Genomic DNA, 26,980 nt, shown 5'->3' with positions numbered 1-26,980 from the left:
CTTCCAGGAAGAGTAAAAGTGACCCCACTCAGGAAAAATAAGATATTCTAAGACTTTTCCTTACATGGGCATTCACTGAAGGCAGGGAATACGGCATTTGAGCATTTTCCCAGCAGTTTCTGGGTATGCCTCTTATGCCCACCTTCCGGGTAGCAGGGAAGGAAGGAAAGGACTGGCTTTCACCTGGAAACTGAGGTGTAACATCTTGAGAATTTGTATGGTTTTGAATTTTCCCTACCATGGTGAGATCCTCAACTCTGTCTCATGGGGAACAGAATTTGTAGAGTAACTTTCAGAGGTAGACTAGGAAGATGTTAGGAAGTCTCATCTTCCCCATCCAATGGACATGAGGTGGGAGGAAGGAATTAGGAAAGCATCCATATCATAGACTGAAAGACAGTGAGTCAGAGCAAAGCTAGTCTTGGCCTGAGGAGGTACTTGAGGTTGGATCCTCCCTGCTTTTACATGGAGAGGTTAAAAAGTGATTCATAGGAAACTTTAATTGGTGTTTCATAGCTTTCCAGGGCTGTTAAGGACTTGTGGTTCAAAATGGCAGCTCCCAGTGTTTTGCGCCTTTGTGGCCTGCAAGGTGATGGGATGAAGGTGGTATCTGTGGTGGGTTGTACCGCTTCCTCCTCTGCCCTCAAATCCTTTCTCCTCTGCGATGCCTGGGGTGAAGTGCAGGTCACAGAGCCTGGAATGTTTTCTTTTTGTGTAGATTATGATTCTCAACCAGTGTGGGTAATTTTATTACCCAAATGTCTGCATAAGAAATTGACGTGCCTGCTATTGTATACATACTGTAAGAAATATGATCAATTTATTATATACATAACATAGAGGTCACTTCCACTGCATTCTTTCCATCCTTAGGAGTTGTACTATGTAAACACATCCCAAACAACCAGAACAGTGTGATGTAGTAGGGGACAGTGTGTCAAGATACATGAGATGGGGTCTGGAGAAGGCAGAATTCCCTGGGAGGCCTTGATGGAGCAATTAGGCCTTAAAGAACAGGTAGGATTCAAGAGTTGGTAATAGGGCAGGTAGGCCATAGCTATGACCTCCCAGGGAAGGCGGCCTGCCCCAGCTCAGACAGAGCCAAGTGTTCATTGACGCCGCGTCCCATCACCTGGGTTCTTTAGGCAATTCCCAGACCTGGAATGTTGACTAGGAAAGCCATGCTCCCAAGAAGTGGAGTCTTCCATGTGAAACAGCTCCTCTTTCTAAGTGGCCAGAGAACCTGGGCTGGTACAGTTATGGGCTGGTACAGTTGTGGGCTCTGAATCAGGCAGACCTGGCTTTGGGCAAAGTCCTCGACCCTGAGCCCATTTCCTCTTCTGTAAAATGGGGATAATTCTAGTATTTACTCATGGCATTGTAATGAGGATTAAATGAAGTTATGTGTGTAAACCCTTAGCATAATGCCTGGCACAAAGTAAATGCTCAGTAAAAGGTTTTCTTTTTTAAAAAATTCAAGAGCAGCCGCAGGTATGAGACTAGGCTCACAGTGTGTCACCTACTGTTTCCATTACTATTTCTTCAGAACAAACGACCCCAAACAAGAACATTTTATTAAGCTCATGGAGACTTGGGTCAGGAATTTGGAAAGAGCTCATTAGGGATGGCTTGTCAATGTCTGGGGCCTCACCTGGGAAGACTCGAAGGCTAGGTGAGGCTGCAGATGGAGGCAGGAACCATCTGAAGGTTGTTCACCCACATGCTCAGTGCCTCAGCTGGAAGAAGCTGGAGGCCAGGACTGCTGATGGGGGTGTCCATGTGCAATCTGTCCATGAGCATGGCTCTCTTAGGGCTCTTGGCCTTACGTAGTGGCTCAAGGCTGCAGGCCCAAGTGTTCCAGTGAACATGGGGAAGCTGTAGCATCTTTTCTGATCTAGCTTAGAAGTCAGGCATTGTCATTTCTTCTGCATTCTGTTAAAGTGCGTCTCAAGACCACTCAGCTTCAAGTGGAGAGGACATAGACCCACCTCTCAGTGGGAAAAGTGTCAAGATCACACTGGGGAAAAGCACAGAGGATGGGAGATGATGGACCACTTTGAAAATGCAACCTTCCATGCCTGCTAAGGGAACTCTGCTAGCAGAGTTTGGGGATACAAGGCCCTGGAGAGCCTGTGCGGCAGCTGCACCCAATGGCCACATGCCAAGAAAGAACTGCTTTCTGTTGACAAAACCATTGAGCATCTGATAGGCTTCCTCTTTTTTGGTTATTTTTATCTGATATGTAGCTGGGTACTTCAGAGGTATGACGGAGATCTGGCAGCTCTTCTCAGTCAGTTTGAGCTGGTACGATGAGAAAATTCAGGGCAGGCAGGTGTTTAAGGAGATGTTCTTTAGTAAGGAAAGTGGCTACACAAAAGCTTCTGGCTTTCTGTTTCCTGCTGGTGATATCTGTGCCTGGATGAGGTGAGGGGTGGAGTCCCAGCTGTGTTTTCTGGGCTTAATTTGCACAAGATGGCAAGGGCTGTAGGTGTCCAATTTGACGCCTTTTGAAGCAGTTATATTTTAGGATGTTAGAGAGAGCTAGGTGTCCTGCAGACACATGTGGGAGGTTTGGTCAGGGAGATGGTGCTTATTCTTCTGTTTTAATCATGAGAACCTTTCACTCAGCAGCATGGGAGATGTGGGAAGTGGGTACGGCCTCCAAGAAAGAGATGAAAGTGAAGTTCCCGTAGAAAGTTGGGGCTGGTTAAAGGAGTCATTTTTCAAGGCTGATGAATTGTGCTGTGCCTACAGGAGGCCTATAAATATATTAGTTCCCTATCATGTCTCCTTCTATCCTCCAGCCCAACAAGGCAGCAGAAATCCACACCTCATGCTGTTAAGTCATGCGGCAGGCACGGATGTGGGCACATTATGAGGAAGGCTGGTGTTTTGGGTTGTTTCTCCAGTGCTGGTCCACATGAATACATCTGATTTTTTCCCTTGTTCCCCAGGACACATATTCACATTATGGCCAGCCAGAGTTGTTTGGGAGTGGCCTGGAACCCTGGACACTCCAGGTTCAAACTATCACCCTAGTATCCCAATCTTATTAACTAACCAGCCTGTCTGAAAACTTTGCATAAGGCCTGGGTGCCTGTCTGAAGGATCAAGACACTAGCCAGCCCCAGGAAGCTCATCTATCCGTTCTGTCTCCTCTGACGTCATTCTTAGCTTGTGCCATTCCCTGAGTTCCTTGCTGCATGCCCTTGGCTGACATTGTAAAGTGCATTGCACTGAAGTCTGGGGGCTTGCCAGAGATGTCCCAGATGAATGCAGGACTGAGCCGCGTTGGCAAGGAGTGGCTGTTCTCAGCATGCCAGAACTATGGAATTGCATCTGGTCTAGTTAGTAGCAGTCAGTAATATGTGAGTTGGTGACTACAACTGAAAATGAAGGAACCCTGTTTCTAGGTGTTTGTGGCTGCAGAAGAATGGGAAGCTTCAGTTCCTGTTGGAAGGGAAGAGTGGGTGGGTGAATGTTAGCCTAGAGGTAGGAGGAGTGGGAGCACTAAACCCCCCTGAACTCACTAAATGCTAGTATATTCCTGTGAGATTGGTGACATACAGGGACTTAGCCAGAGCAAATAAGTGATGTGATGCCACAGAGATTTCCTAGGACTCATGGACCACTCTTTCTCCGTGTATGTGAAATTAATTACTCTGTCTGACTGTCCCATCCTTCCCATCCCTAGTGCTTGAGTTTATCGTTCACCATTGTCCCTTGGACAATTGTAATAGGTTACTTACTGTGCCTCACTGCCAGTCTGTTGCTTTTTCAGTTGAATTTGTCTCACTGCAACTGTAGTTGTTTTGCTGAAACTCAAATCTTGTCACGCTTTTCTGCTTAAAAACTACTTGTGACTCCAGAGTCATTTCCAAGCTCCTTGGCAGGGTCTGTAGTCTTCCAGTCCTGCCCCAGCCCGTCACTGCAGCTCCTTCTTCTCCCTTTCTGCCTCATGAAAGTTCTGCTCCAGCTACAAGGGATTATTTCTTAGATATGTCAAGGCCCCTCGGCCCTCTTGGAACTGGACTCACGTTATTCCCTCTGCTGGGAGTGGTCTTTCTTCTGATTCTCCCCCTGGACCAAACCCTGTCCTATCGTTACAGCACAGAGAGCAGTTGTTTATTCTGTGAGCTCCTTCTAAGGAGCCCCTTCCTCTGTACGTTCTAGTTTCAGGCATCCTCCATGTTAGGTATTCAAACAAGATGGGTGGATGGGGTAGAGTAAGGCATCATCAAGAGCATGAGAGCAGCCAATGGTCCCCACTTTACCACTTTCTGGCTGGGTAGCTCAAGGGAATATCCTCACTTCTCAGCCACAGCTTCTTCATCTGTCAGTAGAGATTAAAACAGTATGTATCTGTAAATAGAGATTAAAACAGTACATCTGTTTTTATATAAGATACTGCATATAAAATGCTTAGCACGGTGCCTGCTATGTGGTAAGTGCTCAGTAAATGCTAGCAATGATGATGACAGTGTTATAGGTGTAGACTTATATGGCCAGAATGAGATGTGGGAATGAAAGAAGTTTGGCCTGGTGCAGTGGCTCGTGCCTATAACCCCTGCACTTTGGGAGGCCGAGGACTGTGGATCACCTGAGGCCAGGAGTTCGAGACCAGCCTGGCCAACATGGCGAAACCCTGTCTCTGCTAAAAACACAAAAATTAGCCAGTTGTGGTGGCGCATGCCTGTAATACCAGCTACTCAGGAGGCTGAGGCATGAGAATTGCTTGAACCTGAGAAGCAGAGTTGCAGTGAGCAGAGATTGCATCGTTGCACTCCAACCTAGGTGACAAAGGGGGACTCCATCTCAAAAAAAAAAAAAAAAAAAAAAAGCTAGGTGTGGTGGTGTGTGCCTGTGGTTCAGGCTACTTGGGAGGCTGAGGTGGGAGGATTGCTTGAGCCCAAGGCAGCAGGGGGCAGAGGTTGCAGTGAGCTGAGATTACACCACTCCACTCCAGCCTGGGTGACAGAGTGATACCTTGTCTCAAAACAACAACAACAAACAACAAAAAACAAAAGGGAGAGAGAGAGTTCCATCCTAGCTTCCTTTATAGGATCATCTATTTATCCCTCTCTTTTCCTCTCCTTTTTTCTGTGTAGGTGACTGCTGACCTTTTCTAATAACCACAGCGGTTGGTATCTTTTACCAATTTCTGACAAAGTAGGTAGATTCTCAGGCATGCATGTTGGCTGGGAGGAATCTTGATTTTTTGGAGTAAAATCTTGGATTCTCTCCTGGTTATAATTCTGGTCTTGGATGTTGGTTATGTCTTAGAGGCTTTAGCCCTTTCCACCCATGGTGCTGGTGTCTCTTCACAGAGAACTAGGTGGACACTGTATTAGTCAGGGTGGGGCCTCATGGTCCTGACTTTTCACAGCCAAGGGTCTAGTGTCTCAAGAGTTAACTTGCCAGGGCGTGTGACCCTCTGGTGACCAGTGGTCCTTATGCTTGGGACTCCAGCCAGTATCCCCTGACTACTTTTAATAGCATCAAACTGGTCTGATAGGGAGGACTTTCTGAACCCTGGGCTGTGATGTAGCAAGGAGACCCTCCTTCTGTAAAATAACCATTCCCTCTGCTTTTGAGTATGTCAGGAGGGTCTTTCCTGGGATGAATGAGCAGTGAGTAATGCTTCTCCCTTGGCTGACTATGGTTGCTGGTGAACAGTGGAGCTGGGGTCCAGAGGTTTTGGAGTGGACACTTATTCTTTGCCTTTCTGATATATGAGCCTCAGCCTTTCTCACCACTGTCTAAGAGTGCTTTCTGCTGCTCCGGGGATGAGTCATTGGATAGGGCACACATTTTAGAAAAGAAAAAAGATAAGTGGATGGTGATTTGATATGGATGGGGGCAGGAACTGGAGATTCCCCTGAGAAATGGCTACCCCTTTGAGGTGGGCATTGGTCGAAGCAACAGCACCCTAGAAATGGGTAGAAAGTGAGAGATCTTTGGCCGGGTGTGGTGGCTCACACCTGTAATCCCAGCACTTTGGGAGGCCAAGGTAGGCAGATCACCTGAGGTCAGGAGTTCAAGACCAGCCTGGCCAACAAGGTGAAACCCTGTCTCTGCTGAAAATAGAAAAATTAGCCGGGTGTGGTGGCAGGCGCTTTAATCCCAGCTACTTGGGAGGCAGAGGCAGGAGAATCATTTGAACCCGGGAGGCAGAGGTTGCAATGAGCTGACATCAAGCCATTGCACTCAAACCTGGGGGACAAGAGCGAGACTTCTCTCAAAAAAAAAAAAAAAAAAAAGTGAGAGATCTTTTAGTTCAGGGTGTTTCATAGTTTTTATAGCCTAGTGTCTTAAGGGTTGATGGGAGAGGATTTTTTTTAAATCAAAGTGGAGGTTCTAGGTTGAGAATGCTTTATTTGGGGCCCGAGTGAACAGCTATATGGGACCCTACCTGCTACTGCTAGCGCCAAATATAAACCTATTTTGAGGGTGAATCTCTAACGGAGAGAGCAGAGCTTTAAGATCGTAGGGATTCCTTTGCTTTATTAGTTTTTTTCTCACACTTGTGAACATTTAAGTTTTTGGTTCCTAGCTCTCCCACTGACCTTCCTTATAGTTTATCTGGATATACCATGTAGAGGATGAGGGGTGGTATTGAGTTTGCAGGGTCCAGCCTGTACTACTCAAAGCAAAACTCAAAACTTCTGAAATGGTTTCAGACCTAGTGTAGGAGGGTTTCTTCTCCTGCCCATCAACACCCTCCCCGCAAGCCACAAGCTACTGTCTCAGCCATGGTGCTTTTAGCACATATTTGTCCTAAATTATGCCTGGGGAGATGCTGCCTGCCAGTAAGCTTTTGCCACCACACCTTGCCAAGCTATTAGAGTTTGATCCTGAGTGTCTGTGAGCTTCCCAATATTTATTTTATTTATTTATTTATTTTGAGACAGAGTCTCACTCTGTCGCCCAGGCTGGAGTGTAATGGTGCGATCTTGGCTCACTGCAACCTCCACCTCCCGGGTTCAAGCGATTCTCCTGCCTCAGCCTCCCGAGAAGCTGGGATTACAGGTGCCTGCCATCATGCTCAGCTAATTTTTGTAGTTTTAGTAGAGATAGGGTTTCACCATTTTGGTCAGGCTGGTCTCCAACTCCTGACCTCAGGTGATCCACCCGCCTCAGCCTCCCAAAGTGCTGGGATTACAGGCTTGAGCCACCACACCCCGCCCCAAATATTTAGTCTTAACTTCTTAAGCACTCTCATTTAAATATAAAAGCCTAGTTCCCTTCCCTAGGAGGATATGAAATAAGACTCAGGTGGTTTGGTTTTAGTCCAGGACCTCCTGGGTTCTAGTGGAAAGGGCAGTGGACTTAGAGGTAGAATTAGGTTTGACTGCTAGCTTTGGTGGCTTCTCTTCCAGTTCTCTTCTGTTCTAAACACAGGTTTCTCTCCTTGTCCCTGCCAGTGAGAAGTAGCCATCAGCTTGATAGTGCCATGTAGAGAACCCACTTCTAGTGCTGGGCTCTGTGTTCAGTAGTGTTACGGGCATTGGTCCATTCCAGATGTAGGATTCAGCAAGGTTATGCTCAGTGGATTTATAATATGAGACTGTCTCCAGGCAAATAAAAGTAAGTTGTGGGTCATACACTGTGGCCTATGAGAGACTGGTATTGTAGAGATGTATCTTCTCAACATTTGACCCCCAAATGGAGGGGGCAGCAGGGTATAGTGGAAGGAGCATAGGCCTAGAAGCCAGAGCAAGATTCAAATCTGGACTCTTTCGCTTCCTAGATGTGGAAAAGTTACTTGCCCTTTGAGTCCCAGCTTCCTCAACTATAAAATGAGGATGCTACCCAACTTGCAGGATTGCCATGAAAACTGCATGAGGTAATGTGGGTGTGAAGTGTCTAGTATTGCACCTGGGACATAGTAGGTATGCAAAAAAATAGTAGCTGCTATTATTATTAAATAATTTATGAAAGTAACAAAAATACATGTTTATCCTAGATGATTTTGGATTTTGACAATGATGAAAGTGAAGAAAAACGTTTTGCTTATCATCTTATATACTAATGTTTTATTATAATATAGTTACATGTATTAAGCTGCCTACTATATCTTTTTTTTTTTTTTTTTTTTTTGGGGACCGAGTCTCACTCTGTCGCCAGGCTGGAGTGCAGCGGCGCGATCTTGGCTCACTGCAACCCCTGCCTCCCAGATTCAAGTGATTCTCTTCCTCAGCTTCCTGAGTAGCTAGGACTACAGATGTGCACCACCATGCCCAGCTAATTTTTATATTTTTAGTAGAGATGGGGTTTCTCTTGACCTCATGATCCACCTGCCTCGGCCTCCCACAGTGCTGGGATTACAGGCGTGAGCCACCGCGCCTGGCCTTTTTGACATAAATTTTGTTGTTGTTGTTTGTTTTTGAGATGGAGTCTCTCTCTGTCACGCAGGCTAGAGTACAGTGGTGCGATCTTGGCTCACCGCAGAGGCAACGTCTGCCTCTCAGGTTCAAGCAATTCTCCTGCCTCAGCTTCCCAAGTAGCTGGGATTACAGGTGCCCACCACCACGCCTGGCTAATTTTTGTATTTTTAGTAGAGGTGGGGTTTCACCATGTTGGCCAGGCTGGTCTTGAACTCACCTCAGGTGATCCACCCGCCTCGGCCTCCCAAAGTGCTGAGGTTACAGGCGTGAGCCACCGCTCCCGGCCTGATATAAAATTTTTGAAGTGACGTGTACATAATCTAGTTTAAAAAGCCGACATATATTACAAGCCTTTTAATAAATAACAAAGGTCTCCTGCTTTATCCTTTCTCACTCACTGACTCTTCCTCCTGGCTGGTGATCTTGAGGGGAGATATTGGTTTAATTTACACAGTGTTTGAACACCTGGTGCCTACTAGCACAGTGCCTGATACGTACAGGCTTTCAGTACATGTGGGTTATTTTATTATTTTTGAAAGGTTTAAATCAATACTTAGTATAGAACATAGATTTCAGGTTGATTAATTTTACGGCAGCATGGAGAGGCTATCCAAATCTTTCATTGTATCATACTGAGACTCTTTTGACTGGGATCTTGGTTTTGGTTTAGATTTGCAATTTTAATATGTCTGTGTCTGTTTTACTGTAGTAATGAGCAAGATATTTTGTAGGAATTGAACTCTGTATTAATTCAGTTAGGTTAGCTGTGAGAAATAGACACTTAAAGTAACAGTAGCTGAAATAAGTGTCTCTCTTATATGTAAAAGTTTGACAGGAGATGGCCTGTGATTGGAACATCTCTGTTCCATGAGCCTTACCTCCTTCTCGTTCACAGCTCTGCCAACTCTTGGGGCATGATCATGTCCTCATGGTCCAAGATGGTAGCTAGACCTCCAGCTATCACATTCACTTTCCAGATAGCACAGTGTAGAAAGGGATGAAGAACAAAGTCCAAAGGCCTAGAGCTGGAATCTTTTAAGACAGGTTACAGAAAGCACCTACAATGACACTTTTTAGTTACCTGGCTACATCTCAGAACAAGGAGGCTGGAAAATGTAGTAAATGTTCTGAGTGGCCTGGTGCCCATCTTGCAATTGTAGGTTCCATTACTATGGGAGGAGGGGAGAATAACCACTGAAGGGCGACTAGCAGTCTGGGTCACAGATTTCAGGCTCTTTTCCTGTCATTAATCCCTTGTTAGTCCTTCCCTGATATGCTGCCAGGATTGCTAATGTAGCAATCCCTTTCTGCTGTGTTTTCAATTTGTTTTCTGTTTCTGCTGCTGACTCTGTCCTTCTGCTTTAACCCTTACTTGGAGATTTCTCTCCCATTCACCCCTTCAGAGTTGGAGGCATTGAGACACTTGCTTGGATGTGCGATGGAAGCAGACAGGTAATTCCTTCCTTGGGGGCAATGACCTACTGCTTTCTGCATAACGTGCTTATAGTTGCAGCATTGAGATCAGTGGTACCCTTGGGAGGGGGTTACTGGAAGGTATCTGTGACAGTGTTTGTATAAAGTGTAAATATTTCTATTTTTCAAATGTGCATGGGTGCTGTTGTGTTGAGAAAATATGAATTCACTTAAAAGCATTTTCTTAGGGTGTTTAGTATTTTCTTCGTGTTTAATATGGCATGGTGGTCTGGGGTCCTGACTGATTTCATTCAGGCCTGGGCTGAATGAAATGTCCTGGCTCCGCCACTTCCCACTTGTGGAACAGCATGCCTGAATTTCAGTCTCCATATCTGAAAGTGGGCATAGTTATAGTACCTATTTTCCAGTATTGATGAGAGGATTAAATAAGACTATAGGTGTAAATCACTTAGCTTAGCGCCTTGTACGTTCTAAGGACTCCATAAACATTAGCTGTGGTTATTATTTTCTTAACACACACTAAAAGTACAAATAGCATCATAATGGCTTTTTTTTTCAGCTGAAAGGACATATTTTAGAAGGTTGGAAATCATTACTGTAGCTTCTCAGGGCACTCCAGTATAGCCAGCCCTGGAACAGGTAGCTGGGGACCAGTACCTAAACTGATTTAAGCAGACACCTTTTGGGATGATTTGCATTCATTTGTTAATTCCAGATGAATGTTTATTGAGCACTTACTATTCCTCTTCAGGTTACAAGCATAGAAGGGGAGACCACTGTAGTTCAGCTTTACTCTAGCTCAGGAAAAGGTCACTGTATTGAATGCTCTCTCTCTCTCTATCAGGGGTGTTTTGTACCCATTCATTTGCTTTGGTTTCCTCTTTTATACCAAAAGGGAGTGACTCTTAAGTCCCCAAGGACCCAATGCTCTCCACCTTTCTGTAGTTACTGTGGCAAGGACTCTTGGCCGCTGTGCCTGAGTCCTTGTCGGGAAGCATAGCTTTGCTGGTTGTGCCAGTGGAACCCGGTGCAGCTCTGCTGACAATGTGGAAGCTGCTGGGGCCACCGTTGCTGTTGGCATCTGCCTTCCATCTCTAGGCAGCACCACAGCTCTGCTGAGGTCGAGTGGGGGAGTCTAGGTGGTGAATCATTTGCCTTGGTAAGCAAGTCTGGCCTCTCTTGGCCTTGCCTGGAGAGACAGAGCGGGCAGAGCACCACGGGCCAGGAGAAGCTGGGTGATGCACAGTGGCCGTGCTCTGGCTGCCTGATAGTGGTCCATGAGTCAGGCTCTCCCATGCAGCTCTTGCTGCGTCAGCACAACAGGGAGCCTGCTCTGTGTTGGGTCTGAGATCATCTTCCTTCCTCCACTGGAGGCAACGTGCTGTAGGAAGCAAATGTCTCGAGTGCCACTCAGGCGCCCTAAAGGCTGGCTGTGTCTAATGAATAGGGCTTTTCTCTGGGGTAGAATCACTTCACCTAACTCCTTTTCCCCCTATGTTTAGCTGTTCTTCAGCTCAGATGGATGGTGGAGCTTGGCTGGCTCCTGGGAAGGACTGACACAGTTTCCAGGGAGTTACAGACTCCAGGAATGTCAGAGGTAGGGAAATGGGGGCCTGGTGAAGGTCACACAGTGGTGGAGCAAGAACCCAGACACCCTGGGTCTCCATCTGTTGCTTTTTTCTTTCTGCCTTGGTGTAGCTCAGAGACTGTTTTTATTAAGGTGAGACAGGATGCTGTGACATAGATCTGGAGTTTAAGCCCTGGGCTTTGGCAGGAATAAGCAGGAGTACATATATGCCTTCCTCTATTACACCCTCCCAGGATGGATTTTGCATATCAGGAAAGATGGAAGAACCAAGTGATGGGAAGCTGGAAGCCTTCGAAAGTTTCCTTTGTAGGGTATGCTAGTTTCCTTCTCCCTACTCCAAGAAAATAAAACTGAAGGCAAGGTTCTATGCTAGGGTAGCAGATTGAACATGTGAATGCTACAGCTACCTTTACTCCCTCCTGAAACCCAGTGAAAGCCACAGCAAACCTACAAGGTGCATGGAAGAAGAGACGATAGCTGTTATGTTTTGGAGACTGGAAAACTGATGGAGAAGTGGTAATTGACTTAGAACATTTGAGAAAGATAATTCTAAGCTGACAGTAGGGAAAGCAAAGAAAAAAGCAATCCCTTTATATCACAGAATCTCCTCCACTTTATGCAGCCACTTGACTGCCTTTTCTTCTTGGAAAGGGTAAAACAAGAGTTACTGGACTGGAGACACCAAGCACAGAAAAAAATAACTAAAACAAAACATACCTCCTACACGTCCTTTCTAAGGAACTACTGGAGAGTACACACCAGCGAAGCAGGGGAAGGAATCAGTAAAGAGGGGAGTGGGGTACAGGACATGTGGATTAACACAGGAGGGAGACAAAGGGAACCCCTTAGGACTGTGTACCAGACGTAGAGGATGGGCAGCTTAGATCCAAGCAGCGTGACTCAGGATGTCATCACCAACTTACCTGCAATCATTGTGTCATTGATTTAACTGGAGGACTGACTACCTGGGGAAGCCTGGGGCAGATTGTATCTGCTCTTGGCTGTCTTGCTCATGTGCTGATGAAGCTCCTGTTGCCCCTCCTTGCCCTGCTGATGGATAGACTCATTTTATATGAACAGAAATGTTTTCTTTGCCCAACCCTTGGTGCTAAAGGTAGGCCCAAGTGAATTTAGAAACAGAAAATGTGAGCCAGGCATGGTGGCTCACTCCTGTAATCCCAGCACTTTGGGAGGCCGAGGCAGGCGGATCACTTGACATCAGGAGTTCGAGACCAGCCTGGCCAACATGGTGAAACCCCGTCTCTACTAAAAATAAAAAAAAAAGTATCTGGGCGTCCTGGTGAGTGCCTGTAATCCCAGCTACATGGGAGGCCGAGGCAGGAGAATCGCTTGAACCCAGGAAGTGGAGGTTGCAGTGAGCCGAGATTGTGCCATTGCACTCCAGTCAGGGTGACAGATTGAGACTCAAAAACAAACAAACAAAAGAAACAGAAAATACAGAAGAGTCCCACTCTCCCAGTTACCTTGACCCCTACCACCAAGTGTTCCCACTGTGGTTACCTGCCCTGTGTTTCCAGGACTTGTTCATGATCTTGCCTATCAACTTTCCCAGGAAGGGCTCTTGTAAATTGCATGGGAATTTCCCAGAGACTCTGTTTAGCTTATTCCTTTGGGAAGGCTTCATTTAGCAAAGGCAGTATTTTTACTCCTCCATGGTGTTGTGGGTAGAATAGTGTCCCCCACAACCCTCCACACAATATGTTGAAGTCCTAACCTGTGAAATTTGGAAATACCGTCTTTGCAGATGTGGTCAAGTTAAGATGAGGTCATACTGGATTAGGATGGGCCCTAATCCAATGACCGATGTCCTTATAAGGAGACATAGACAAATAGGAGAATGTTAGGTGAAGATGCAGACAGACACACAAAGGGAAGATGGCCACGTGAAGATGGAGGCAGAGATTAGACTTAACACTGCTACAAGCCAAGGGACACTAAAAACTACTGGCAACTGCTAGAAGCTAGAAGGGTCAAAGAAGGATCCTTCCCCAGAACCTTTGAAGGGAGATGGCCCTGCTGACACCTTGATTTTGGACTTCTAACCTCCAGAACTGTGAGAGAATAATTTGTTGTTTAGAGCCACCCAGTTTCTGTTAATTTGTTATGGCAGCCCTAGGAGGCTACAACACACAGCTTCATTTTTTGTTTGCCACTCACTTTTTCAAAACTAAACATTATCTTATTTAGAGATGTGTACATAGCTGGTAAAATCATAAAGAGAAGTAAAGAAATGAATAACAGAAGTCACGGTTGTCAGATGTTTAGGGAGAGAGGAAAGGGGGTGGTGGAGAGAGACACATGGAACTTCTAAAGGGACTGGATGGGATTATGTGGGTTTTCATATTATGTTCTTGACCTGCTCCGTTTCCGACCTGGGCCGGTTCACCCCTCCTTAGGCAACCTGGTGGTCCCCCGCTCCCAGGAGGTCACCATATTGATGCCGAACTTAGTGCGGACACCCCATCGGCATAGCGCACTACAGCCCAGAACTCCTGGGCTCAAGCGATCCTCCCACCTCAGCCTCCCGAGTAGCTGGGACTACAGGCATGCGCCACCGCGCCCGGCTTCATATTATGTTCTTTAAACCATACATTTTTTAATTTTAGAAATGGAGTTTCACTGTGTTGCCCAGATCGGAGTGCAGTGGCTGTTCACAGGCACAAACATGGTGCGCTATAGCCTTGAATTCCTGGGCTCAAGCCATTCTCCTGCCTCAGCCTCCCAAGTAGCTGGGACTACGGGTGTGCTCCACCACTCCCAGCCATATATACATTTGTACATATTACATGTATACATTTTAATGTACTCTCCTATGTGTATAATACAGTTAACAATAAACTTTAAAAAATAAAACAAAACAAAACATAACCCTCAAAACCAAATTAGCTGAGTTACATAATGTAGGAGAGATGGCATTGAATCATCTGAACCAAACGCAGGCCTGAGGACATGAGCCTTGGCACCAAGGTGAGCATTTAGCAAATTGGAGCCCCTTGTACTAATGGAGATGAATAATAAATAAGAAATCTGAAAATGACATAGATCATCAACCAAAGCTAAGTTTACCATTAGGACCTAATGGGAGAGTCTCCTCAGTGATGCCAAGTTTTGAGAGCCTGGCCTCAGCTAAATGATATTAGGTCAGATTCACAAAGCCCTTTGTGGCAAGACACCCCCCATTTCTCCCGCTGACCTCTTAATGGGATGGCCTTGAGACCATTTTGAGTGGTCTGCATTAAGCAACATTGAATCGCAAAGAAAGTCATTCAACTTCTTTGTGTAAATGGAGGATCAACATTCATTTTGGTGCTGTTTGTCTGTAATTCCTCTCTAACACTTCAAATCTTTCTTCTCAAGCAGAGAAGGCAGGCCTTAGGCTCAGCACTTTGACCATATGTGGGTCTGCCACTACACCATTTATTTTTGTTTCGTTTTATTTGCTTGTAGAGGTTACTCAATGTTAGGAGAATTTTTGGCTTTCCCATTTACAATAGTGATATAAAATTTCTTCTTTAAAATTTTTTTTTAATTTTTAATTTTTGTGAGTATGTAGTAGGTGTATATATTTTTGGGATACATGAGATATTGTGATACAGGCATATGATGCATAATAATCACATCATGGAAAATGGGGTATCCATCCCCTCAAGCGTTTATCCTTTATGTTACAAGCAGCTCAATTATACTTTAGTTATTTTTAAATATACAATTAAATTATTTTGACCATAGTCACTCTGTTGTGCTATCAAATACTAGGTCTTATTCTTTCTATTTTTTGATGCCCATTAAATATTATTTAAATAATAATATTAAGTGGTATATATAGGTGACATCCTAATTGGGAAATAATCAAGAATGATGTCTTTGTGCCAGGGACAGTGGCTCACTTCTGTAATTCCCGTGTTTGGGAAGCCAAGGCAGGAGGATCGCTTGAGGCCAGGAGTTCAAGACCAACTGGTCTATACAAAAAATAAAAAATTAGCTGGGCTTGGTGGTGCGCACATGTAGTCCTAGCTACTCAGAATGCTGAGGTGTAAGAACACTTGAGCCCAGTAGTTCAAGGTTACAGTGAGCTATGATTGTGCCATTGCACTCCATTCTGGGCAACAGAGTGAGACCCTGTCTTGACCTGATACTCACTTTTGTCACATTGTCTTTCCTTATAGAAGGTGAAAGGCCATTGAGATAAGCTGAGAGTCTTCAGGTTATCTTTCTCTGTGTGTCCCCTACCCCGCCTGGCACTAACTGGGTATGTTAGTCACTGGTGAACCCTTGGCTGAGGTATTACTCTTTCTCTAGTCTCCCAATGCCCCTCCACCCCCTGCCCCAATACCTGGCAACAGTAAGATGGAAAAGTGGATAGTTTGAGAAGATGCACAGATATCCCATTGGTCAAGTATGTGACCAGCAAGAGATGAGTTTTTTTTTTTTTTTTTGAGACTGAGTCTCACTCTGTCGCCCAGGCTGGAGTGCAGTGGCGCAGTCTCGGCTCACTTCAACCTCCGCCTCAGGGGTTCAAGAAATTCTCCTGCCTCAGCCTCCCAAGTAGCTGGGACTACAAGTGTGTGCCACCACGCCCAGCTAATTTTTGTATTTTTAGTAGAGACAGGGTTTTGCTGTGTTGGCCAGGCTGGTCTTGAACTGCTGACCTCAGATGATTCGCCCACCTCAGCCTCCTAAAGTGCTGAGATTACAGGCATGAGCCACCGCACCCAGCCGGGATGAGTTCTTTCAAAGAGCCTGATCCTGTACTTGGTTCCTAAAGGGGACATGGCATAGGTTCCAGAAGAAAAAGAATGAGATTTTTGCTTTCTAGGAGTCATACTGTATCACATCCTAGCAGAAATGATGACACCCGTATATATGCAGCAGTCAGGAATGATTAGAAGTGCATGTAATGTTAGATTATGTGGTATTTGGATGCTGAAGGAAGAATTCGGGAAAAAGAAGTGCAGGGTAGACTAATCAATGACAGCTTTAGGGATTAGGCAGAAATGGAGGCAGGGCTTAAAGACACATAGGATTTCTTTCTGGCCTCTGTATGGCATGGCACAAAGGTGAAGAATGTGGTTCTGAAGTCAGACAGATCTGGATTTGATTCCCTTCCCCATCCCTCACTGACTGGGCAACTGACTTAACCTTTCTGTGTCTGGTTTGGAGTGCATAAAATGGGGAAAATAATTACACCTACTGCTGAGGGTTGATTTAAGGATTAACAAAGGCAATGGACATAAACAGCATCGTGCTGCTACATAGTAAGTGATCCATAATGAGTAGGTGTCATTATTAATCAAGCATTCCATTTATCTATACAGCAAAAACGTATTGCATGGTTATTGTGTGTCAGGGACTGCCAGGCCTTCCATATCAGTCCCTTGAGCACTGAACCCTATGGTTTCCATTTATGTACAGGATACCTAATTATAATAATAACTGTAGTGTTCCAAGTGCCAGGTACTCTGCTAGTTGCTTTATTACTGTATTGCCTTTCATCTTTATCCCCATTTTGTAGAAGCAGGAATTGAGGTACAAAGTTTAAGAGATTTGTCCAGGGTCACATTAAGAGTGTCAACCCTATGATTTAAATTATCTGCTCTTTTCATGTTCCATACTGACTCTTGTTACTGTGAACCTAGACCCATTATGTCCAAAACTAAACTTGGCTTCTTCAAATGGGCTTTTTCTCTCAACTTTCCAATCAGGGGCACCACCATTCTTCTGCTTGTCACCCAAACCTGAAAGGCTGGAGATGTCTTCCTTCTCCATCAAGCCCCTACATCTGGTTAATCACTAGGTCTTTAGTTCCAATGTTATCTTTTCCTTTCTGTTCCACTGCCTGGCCAGGCCCCCATTGACTTACGCCTGGACTCGTTAGCTCAGTACAGTCACACATCACTTAACGGCAGGGATACGTTCTGATAAATGCATCATTGGGCAATTTTATCATTGTGTGAATATCAGAGTATACTTATACTACACACCTGGGCTATATGGTGTAGCCAAAGCTTGTCCCGCTGTGGCTCAGGATACTTTTTCCAGTTTTTTTTTTTTTCAGCTTATCAGCTGTTGTTAGTGTATGTTACGTGTGGCCCAAGACATTTCTTCCAGTGTGGCCCAGGGAAGCCAAAAGATTGGACACCCCTGGTGTAGTCTGCTGTTTCTAGGCCACAAAACTGTACGTTACTGTACTGAATATTGTAGACAATTGTAATGCAGTGCTAAGACTTTGTGTACCTAAATGTATCTATACATAGAAAAGGTACAGTAAAAATATGATATAAAAATAAAAAATAGTACTTCTTTACAGAACACTCACCATGAAATGGAGCTTACAGGACTGGAAGTTGCTCTGGGTGAGTGAGTGGTGAGTGAATGTGAAGACCTAGGACATTACTGTACACCACCATAGACTTTATAAACACTGTACACTTAGGCTACACTAAATTTATAATGAAAACTTTTTTTTAGATGGAGTCTCACTCTGTCACCCAGGCTGGAGTGCAGTGGTGCATTTGTGGCTCACTGCAACCTCTGCCTCCCAGGTTCAAGCAATTCTTCTGCCTCAGCCTCCTGAGTAGCTGGGAGTACAGGCACGCACCACCACACCCAGCTAATTTTTTGTATTTTTAGTAGAGATGGGTTTTTGCTATGTTGGCCAGGCTCGTCTTGAACTGCTGACCTCAAGTGATCCTCCTGCCTCGGCCTCACAAAGTGTTGGGATTGCGGGCCTGAGCCACCGCGCTTAGCTGAAAAATTTTCTTTCTTCAATAATGAATTAATCTTAGCTTACTATAACTTCTTAACATTATAAACAAAAATTGTTTACTTCTTAACTCTTTTGTAACAATAGAGCTTAACATAAACACACTGTACAGCTGTACAAAAACATTTTCTTTTATCCTTTTTCTGTGAGCTTTTTTCTATTTACTTTTGTTTGTTTGTTTGTTTGTTTTTGAGAGAGAGGTCTCACTCACTCTGCCACCCAAACTGAAGTACAGTGGTACGATCACGGCTCACTGCAGCTTTGACTTCCCAGGCTCAAGTGATCCTCCTACCTCAGCCTCCTGAGTAGCTGGGACTACAGGCATGCACCACCACACCTGGCTAATTTTTCAATTTCTTTGTAGAGACAAGGTTTCACTATGTTTTCCAGGCTGGTCTCCAGCTCCTGGGCTCAAACCATCCTCCCACCTTGGCCTCCCAAAGTGCTGGGATTACAGGCATGAGCCACCACCCTCAGCCTACATTTTTTTTTTTTTTAAAGAGCCTAGTCCTGTGCTTGGTTCCTAAAGGAGACATGGCATAGGTTCCAGAAGAAACCTCAGCCTACATTTTTTTTTTAACATACGTTTTATGTTGTTGTTGTTTTTACATTTTAAACTTTTTTGTTAAAAACTAAGGCACAAACACACACTTTAGCTTTGGTCTACACAGGGTCAAGATCATCAATATCACAGTCTTCCACCTCTACATCTTGTTCCACTGGAAGGGGCAAAACACACCTGGAGCTGTTATCTCCTATAATAACAATGCCTTCTTCTGGAATACTTCCTGAAGAACCTGCCTGATGCCGTTTTACAGTTAACTTTTTTTTACATAAGTAGAAGGAGTGCACTCTAAAATAATGATAAAAAGTATAGTATGCTGGCCAGGCACAGTGGCTCCCGCCAGTAATCCCAACACTTTGGGAGGCCGAGGTGGGAGGATCGCTTGAGCCGAGGAGCTTGAGACCAGCCTGGACAATGAAATGAGGCCCCCTTCTCTACAAGAACTAAAATAATTAGCTGGGCATGGTGGCACATACCTATAGTCACAGTTACTCAGGAGGCTGAGGTGGGAGAATCACTTGAGCCCAGGAGATTGAGGCTGCAGTGAGCTATGATTGCACCACTGCACACCAGCCTGAATGACAGAGTAAGATCTTGGGTCCAAAAAAAAAGTAAATACATAAACCAGCAACATAGTCGCTTATTAGCATTATCAGGTATTATGTATGGTACATAATTGTGTATGCTATGCTGTTATATGACTGGCTGCACAGTAGGTTTGTTTACAGCAGCATCACCACAGACACATGAGAATACGTGGTGCCATGACATTATGACAGCTGCCATCGTCACTAGGTGATAGGAAGTTTTTAGCCCTATTATTACCTTATGGTACCACCATCATGTTTTTGGCCTGTCATTGACTGAAACGTCATTATGCGGTGCATGACTGTTTTTGCCATTGCCCGACAGGAGAGGTGAGGTTTACGCAATGCACTCTCATGGACTTCACCAAAATTTGATAAAACATTCTTACATTTTTCTAGCTGTGAAAGCATGACAGTTTGTTATTGCCACAGCTGTTTGTCAGTGGTAGAAGTTTACAGTGGGCTTACTGCAGTGGTACAAATATGTAAACTGCTGTGAATATAACCTTTCTCTTCCACTCAGGAAAGCATGTTGGGAGATAACAGCTCTCCCATCTGTTTGTATTTTAAAGCTTTCCTCTTTAAACAAATGGGGTGGGACAACTGCATAGCCACATGCAAAAGAATGAAATTTGGCCCTTGTTATATGCAGAAATTAAAAATGGATCAATGACCTAAAGGTAAGAGCTGAAACCATAAAACTTTTGGAAGAAAACATAGAATTAAATCTTCATGATCTTGAATGTGTTAATGATTCTTAGATATTATACCAAAAGTATGTGCAATAAATAAAAAAATAAAGAGGACTTCCTCTAAATTAAAAACTTTGGTGTATCAAAAGTATCAAGTAAGTGAGAAGACAGCCTATAGAATGGGAGAAATATTTGCAAGTCATGTATCTGATAAGGGTCTAGTATCAGAATATGTGAAGATCTCTTATAACTCAATAATAAAAAGACAAACCACCTACTTTAAAAATGGACAAAGGATTGAATGGACATTTCTCCAAAGAAGACATACAAATGGACAACAAGCTCATGAGACGATAGATGTTCAGTATCATTAGTCATCAGGAAAATGCAAACCCAAACCACAATGAGTTACCATATCACATGCACTAAGATGGCATTAAGAATACCAATAATAAGGAAAATAACAAGTATTCGTGAGGATGTGGAGAAATTGAAACCCCCATAGTCTGCTTGTGGAAATGTAAAATGGTTCAGCTGCTGTGCAGAACAATTTGGTGGTTCCTTAAAAAGATAAACACGAGTTACCATGTGATCCAGCAAATATGCTTCTAGGTATATACCCCCCAAATGACAACAAGTACACAAATATGTGTATACACATGTTCATACACACTAGTCACAGTAGCCAGAAAGTGGAAACAACCCATGTGTCTATCAGTGGACAAAAGGATAAACTGTAATATGTACATACAATGGAACATTATTCACCCATAAAGAGGAATGAAGTACTGATATAAGCTATAAAGTGGATGAACTTGAAAACATGTTCGGTGAAATAAGCAGGTGTGTCACATATTGTATGATTGCATTTACATGAAATATTCAGAATAGGTAAATCCATAAAGACAAAGAAGATTGGTGATTGCTAAGGTTTGGGAGGAGGGAGAATGGGGAATAATTGCTTAATGGGTACAGGGTTTCCTTTTGGGGTGGTGAAAATGTTTTGGAGCTAGACAGAGGTGGTAGTTGTACAACATTGTGAATGCACTCAATACCACTAAATTGTTCACTTTGAAATGGTTAATTTTCTGTTATGTGGATTTCAGCTCAAAAAAAAGGTCTACAAAAAATAAAATAAGGCTTTCACAAGCTTTGGTGCTTTAATGATTATTAGCAACGGGTGCTTGGTAGATACCAGTATTTGAGGACATGATTATTGAGAGTCACTGGCGTGCACTACCATGCCCAACTAATTTTTTGTATTTTTAGTAGAGACAGGATTTCACCATGTTGGCCAGGCAGGTGCCAAACTCCTAATCTCAGGTGATCCACCCATCTCGGCCTCCCCAAATGCTGGGATTACATGCGTGAGCCACTGTGCCCAGCCAGGAATTTATTTAATTGTGACATGTGTATTTTAATTTCTTCATCAGTAAAACTGAGATGGCAATAGTACCTGCCTTGTAAGTTGTTGTGAGGATTAGAGACAGTGGCTATAAAATGGGTGGTACAAAAATGGATGCACTATAGGTGTTTAAGAAATGATGGCTCTGACCATCAATCCATGGCAGCTAAATGCTGGAGCCCACAGGAGAGGCCAGGAGGATGGCAGAAGAGTTCTGTTCTGTGGTTTCCCTGTGATTAATGCAGACTCTGGTTTCTTCTGTATTCCTTTCCTTGCCTAGTATTGATCCTCCAGAAGGTGGAGAATGGAGACCTGAGCAACAAGATTCTGAAGATCACTGATTTTGGCCTGGCTCGGGAATGGCACCGAACCACCAAGATGAGTGCAGCAGGGACATATGCTTGGATGGCACCCGAAGTCATCCGGGCCTCCATGTTTTCCAAAGGCAGTGACGTGTGGAGGTAAGGTCCAGGTGGGCAGGGACAGCATTTCCCAGGTCCATCTTGGTGGCACACACATTTCAAGACTTGGAGAATTGAGGTTACCTAGGATCCCAGGCACCTGAAGTAGGTCTAAGTGACCTCCCCCAAGAGTCATCTATGCCAATTCCCATATTGCCAGGGGACAGTTTCTAATGCTTTCATCTACCAAAAAAATCCCTCAAGTGCTATACGCAGGCCACTTTTTGCTGGTGATTGCTCTCTAAGAAAGGCCAGTAGATTCCAGGGGCAACATGTACTCCCATCTCTACCCTGTAAGATGGGAAGGACACTCAGTCCCTCCTGGAGAGCTTCGTGAGGATCAGCCTGGCTTGCTCAGCAACAGTGCTAGTCTTTCGTGGCTGTTACTGCTGAACTTGGGGAGGGGATTAACCCAATGTCCTCACTCTAAGCTCCTGAGCCAATGAATATTCTTTGTGCAATCTGTTTTTTCTTGATGGCCTAAAAATTGTCTTTTCCAGTTATCTAGTTCATCCTTTAGTCCAGGCTCTATCTGTTGACATTGATCCAGAAATTTGGAAAAAAATGGGTCCCAAATATGTGCCCAGAACTGCAAAGCCACAGACTAGAAATGACCAGCCATCCTTCCAGTAAATGTGAGCCCAAAAGGTTGCAAGGAAATAGATCTAAAAATTTTCCCAGCTGAGGAAGGATGAGCAACTACCTGGTATATGTTGTCATGGCTGTGGGACAGTAGCATCACCTTGATATACAAAAGAAAGGACTGTAGTTTATCATTATATATCAGTGTATGGAGTTATTGTCCTGATGTCTTATAAAGTGAGCTTCTGTGTGTGTGTGTGTGTAATGTGTGTGTGTGTGTGCACATATATTTTAAATAATAGCTTTATTGAGCTATTATTCACATACCATAAAGCTAACCCTTTGTACACTTTAGAGTGTGTAAGTTGGCCGGATACAGTGGCTCATTCCTGTAATCCCAGGACTTTGAGAGGCTAAGGTGGAAAGATCTCTGGGGCTTGGGAGTTTGGGACCAGCCTGGGCAACATAGCGAGACCCCCATCTCTACAAAAAATTTAAAAAGTAGCTAGGTGTGGTGGCATGCACCTGTAGTCCCAGCTACGTGGGAGGCTGAGATGGGAGGATTACTTGAGCCTGAGAGGTTGAGGCTGCAGTGAGCCGTGATTGCACCACTGCACTTCAGCCTGGGTGACAGAGAGAGACCCTATCTCAAGAAGTAAATAAGCATGTAAGTCAGTGGTTTTTAGTATATTTAAAAGGTGTGTATGGGTCACCATTCTTATTAGTTTTCTAGGGCTGCTGTAGCAAATTACTAAACCTAGTGGGTTAAAGCAACAGAAGTGCGTGCTTTTGTAGTTCTTGAAGCCAGAAGCCTGAAAGTGATGTGGGCAGGGCCACACCCTCCAGAGACTCTAGTGAAGATAATGATTCAAATAAGGATTCTGGGTATTAGGACATAGACATACCTTTTTAGGGCCACCATTCAGCCCATTACAACCACTATCTATTTCCAGAACTTTTTTTTTTTTTTTTTTTGAGATGGAGTCTTACTCTGTTGCCCAGGCTGGAGTGCAGTGGCATGATCTCGGCCCACTGCCACCTCTGCCTCCCGGGTTCAAGTGATTCTCCTGCCTCAGCCTCCCAAGTAGCTGGGATTATAGGTGCGCACCACACCTGGCTAATTTTTATATTTTTAGTAGAGATGGGATTTCGCCATGTTGACCAGGCTGGTCTTGAACTCCTGATCCCAAGCAATCTGCCCGCCTCGGCCTCTTAAGGTGCTGGGATTATAGGCATGAGCCACCGTGCCCGGCCAATTTCCAGAACATTTTTATCACCCAAAAAAGAAGCCCCATATCTATTATCAGTCCTTCCCTAATCTTTCCTCCTTCTACTCTCTAGCAAACACTAATTTACTTTCTGTCTTTATGAATTTGCCTGTTCTGGATGTTTCACATAAATGGAATCATACCATATGTGGTCTTTTGTGACTAGGCTTCTTTCATTTAGCATAATGTTTTCAAGATTCATCCATGTTGTAATAAAAAATTAGCCAGGCGTGGTGGCGCATGCCTGTAATCCCAGCTACTTGGGAGACTGAGGCAGGAGAATCGCTTGAACCCAGAAGGCAGAGGTTACAGTGAGCTGGGATCGTGCCATTGAACTCCAGCCTGGGAAACAAGAGCGAAACTCCATCTCAAAAAAAAAAAAAGATTCATCCATGTTGTAACTTATATCAGAATTTCATTCCTTTTTAAGGCTTAATAATATTCCATTGTATGGATAGACCACATTTGTTTATCCGTTTATCAGTTGATGGGCATTTGGGTTGTTTTTGCTTTTTGGCTGTTATAAATAATGCTGCTATGGACACTTGTGTACAATACAAGCTTTTGTGTAAACATATTTTTTCAGTTTTCTTGGGTCTATCCCTAGGAGTGGAATTGCCGAATCATGTAACAGTTCTCTGTTTAACTTTTTGAGGAACCACCAAACTTTTTCATCATAGCTATACCATTTTATTATATTCCCATTAGCAATGTATGAATGTTCCAATTTCACCACATCTTTTCAATACTTGTTATTGCCTTTTTTTTTTTTAAAGTTATTATTATGTCTGTCCTTGTGGATATGAAATAGTATTTTATTGTGATTTTGATTGCATTTCACTAAATGACTTATGATGTTGAGTGTCTTTTCATGTACTTATTGGCCAATTATATCTCTGAACCTGAAGAAATATCTATTCAAATCCTTTGCCAATTTAAAAATTGAGTATTTGTCTTTTTATTGTTGAGCTGAAAGAGTCCTTTCTATTCTCTCGTCAGATATATGATTAGCAATTTTTTTTTTCATTCTGTAGATTGTTTTTCCACTTTCTTAAGGCTGTTCTTTGAAAGTGTTTTTAATTTTGATGATGTCTAGTTTATTTTGTCATCTGTGGATTGTGCTTTTGGTATCATATCTAAAAAACATTGCCTAGTCCAAAGTCATGAAGACTTATACACCTATATTTTTTTCTAAGAGTTTTATAACCTTAGCTCTTACTTTTATGTCTCTGATCCATTTTGACTTAATTTTTGTATGTGGTGTGAGGTAGGGGTCCAACTTTATTATTTTTCATGTGGCTATTCAGTTATCCTGGCTCCATTTATTGAAAAGACTATTTTTTCCCATCGAATTATTTGGTCACTTTTATCAAATGTCAATTTACCAGAAATATAAAGGTTTATTTCTAGATTCTCAGTTCTACTCCATTAATCTATATCTGTCCTTATGCCGATGCCACCCTTTCTTAATTAGTATGACTTTGTGGTAAGTTTTGAAATTAGGAAATGTGATTCCAATTTTGTTCTTCTCTTTGAAGATTGTTTTGGCCATTCTGAGTCCTTTGCATTTAATGAATCTTAGGGTAATTTTGTTAATTTCTACAAAATAGATAGCTGGGATTTTGATAGGAATTGCATCAAATCTGTAGCTTTGTGGATTATCGACATCTTTTTTTTTTTTTTTTTTTTTCCGGACAGGGTCTCAATTGCTTGAGCTGGAGTGCAGTGATATAATCATGGCTTACTACAGCCTTGACCTCCTGGGCTCAGGTGATCCTCCCTCCTCAGCCTCCTAAGTAGCTGGAGCTACAGGCATGCTCCACTTTTTCTATTTTTTTGTAGAGACAGGGTTTCACCATGTTGCCCAGGCTAGTCTTGAACTCCTGAGCTCAAGCTGTTCACCTGCCTTGATCTCCCAAAGTGCTAGGATTAGAGGTGTGAGCCACTGTGCCTGGCCCTATTGACATCTTAATAAGTCTTCCAATTCATGATCATGAGATATCTTTCCATTTATTTAGACCTCCTTTAACTTCTTTCAGTGATGTTTTGTAGCATCTGCATATTGAACTTCATTTTACCATGCATTAATTACAGGGTAAAGTAGCTAATGAGAAGAAATGAGTTTAACTTTCCTTAAAATATCTGACCTGATCTCATTAAGTTGAGTTGTATACTGATATTCAGCTATTTTTGATACATAAAATCAGCAATTTCATGTTTCAGTTTAACACTTTTATTGCTTGACCATATGCTAATGAGATTAATACATCAATTAAGCTAAGCCGCTATTACAAAGAGGCATACAGATATGGAGGCTTACATAGGATAGAAGCATATTCTCTTTCAAAAACTAGCTAAATAGCCCAGGCTAGCAGGGCAACTGTGCCCCATGAGATCTTTTAGGAACCTAGGTTCTTTTAGATTCCCTCAGTGCATTGACCTTGACCGAATGGTTAAATTGGGTGACTGTTATGTGTGTATTACAGTTTTCATAAAAGAGGAGGGAGAACTTACTCATGGCAAGCACAGTTTATCTTTAATTTGGAAACCATCCAGAAGTTGTACACATCTCTGCATACCCGATTGTTTGCACTTGGTTATGTGGGCACACCTGGCTCCAAGGGAGGCAGAGAAATGTACATTCTAGCTGGACAGCTGTGTGCTCCACTGTGGAAGACAGGAAGGGTAGATTTGAGGGGACAAGCAGCCACTTGTCACACTCAACTCTCTCTGCCTTTTTTAATGGAAAACCATGACTTCTCAGTAACATGATTGTTTTCTACTTCCAGTATTCCCACTAGGTTTCTTCTCCCAGCCTAACCCTGAAATCGCTCAGGTTTTACTGTCACACACTCCAGAGGTTTCTGCTGGTTATGATTTGGACAGAGTTGTGTCATGTATCCAAGCACCTTCCCAGTGGGAAGGAAAAGCACAAATGCCTCATGTAGAGTCTTCTCAGGATGACAGAAATTGTAGACAGGGAAGGACAAGGCCATTGCAGAGCTTTTTTCTCCACCGAAAGAACAAGGGCAGGACCTTTCAACTTTTACCCTACATATCCTTGTTGTTAAGACTAACCTCTAGGTCTTGTCCTATAACCATGATCCTAAAAGCAGGCTTGAAGGAAGAGCCTCTGGTGAGAGGCATCTGATGAAATTATTCTACTCTCTAGAGGAAATCGCTTGGAGGTAAACCTCAAATCAGAAGCACTTTGGATGATGTGTCTT

General features: G+C 43.6%; 1 protein-coding gene across 3 annotated transcripts in view; it reads left to right on the top strand.

Moving 5' to 3' along the window:
- The window catches only part of MAP3K9 (mitogen-activated protein kinase kinase kinase 9), an 86,522-nt gene that overhangs the window by 26,176 nt on the left and 33,366 nt on the right, over window positions 1-26,980 (top strand). For all 3 annotated transcript variants that reach the window (XM_054449025.2, XM_054449024.2, XM_054449023.2), the window contains exon 3: window positions 21,723-21,903. In XM_054449025.2, the coding sequence (XP_054305000.2) occupies window positions 21,723-21,903 (181 nt within the window). The remainder of the gene's footprint in view (window positions 1-21,722; window positions 21,904-26,980) is intronic.

This window comes from Pongo pygmaeus, chromosome 15 (assembly GCF_028885625.2).
Source record: "Pongo pygmaeus isolate AG05252 chromosome 15, NHGRI_mPonPyg2-v2.0_pri, whole genome shotgun sequence".
NCBI lineage: Eukaryota > Metazoa > Chordata > Mammalia > Primates > Hominidae > Pongo > Pongo pygmaeus.
This window is presented reverse-complemented; position numbering and strand designations above follow the sequence as displayed.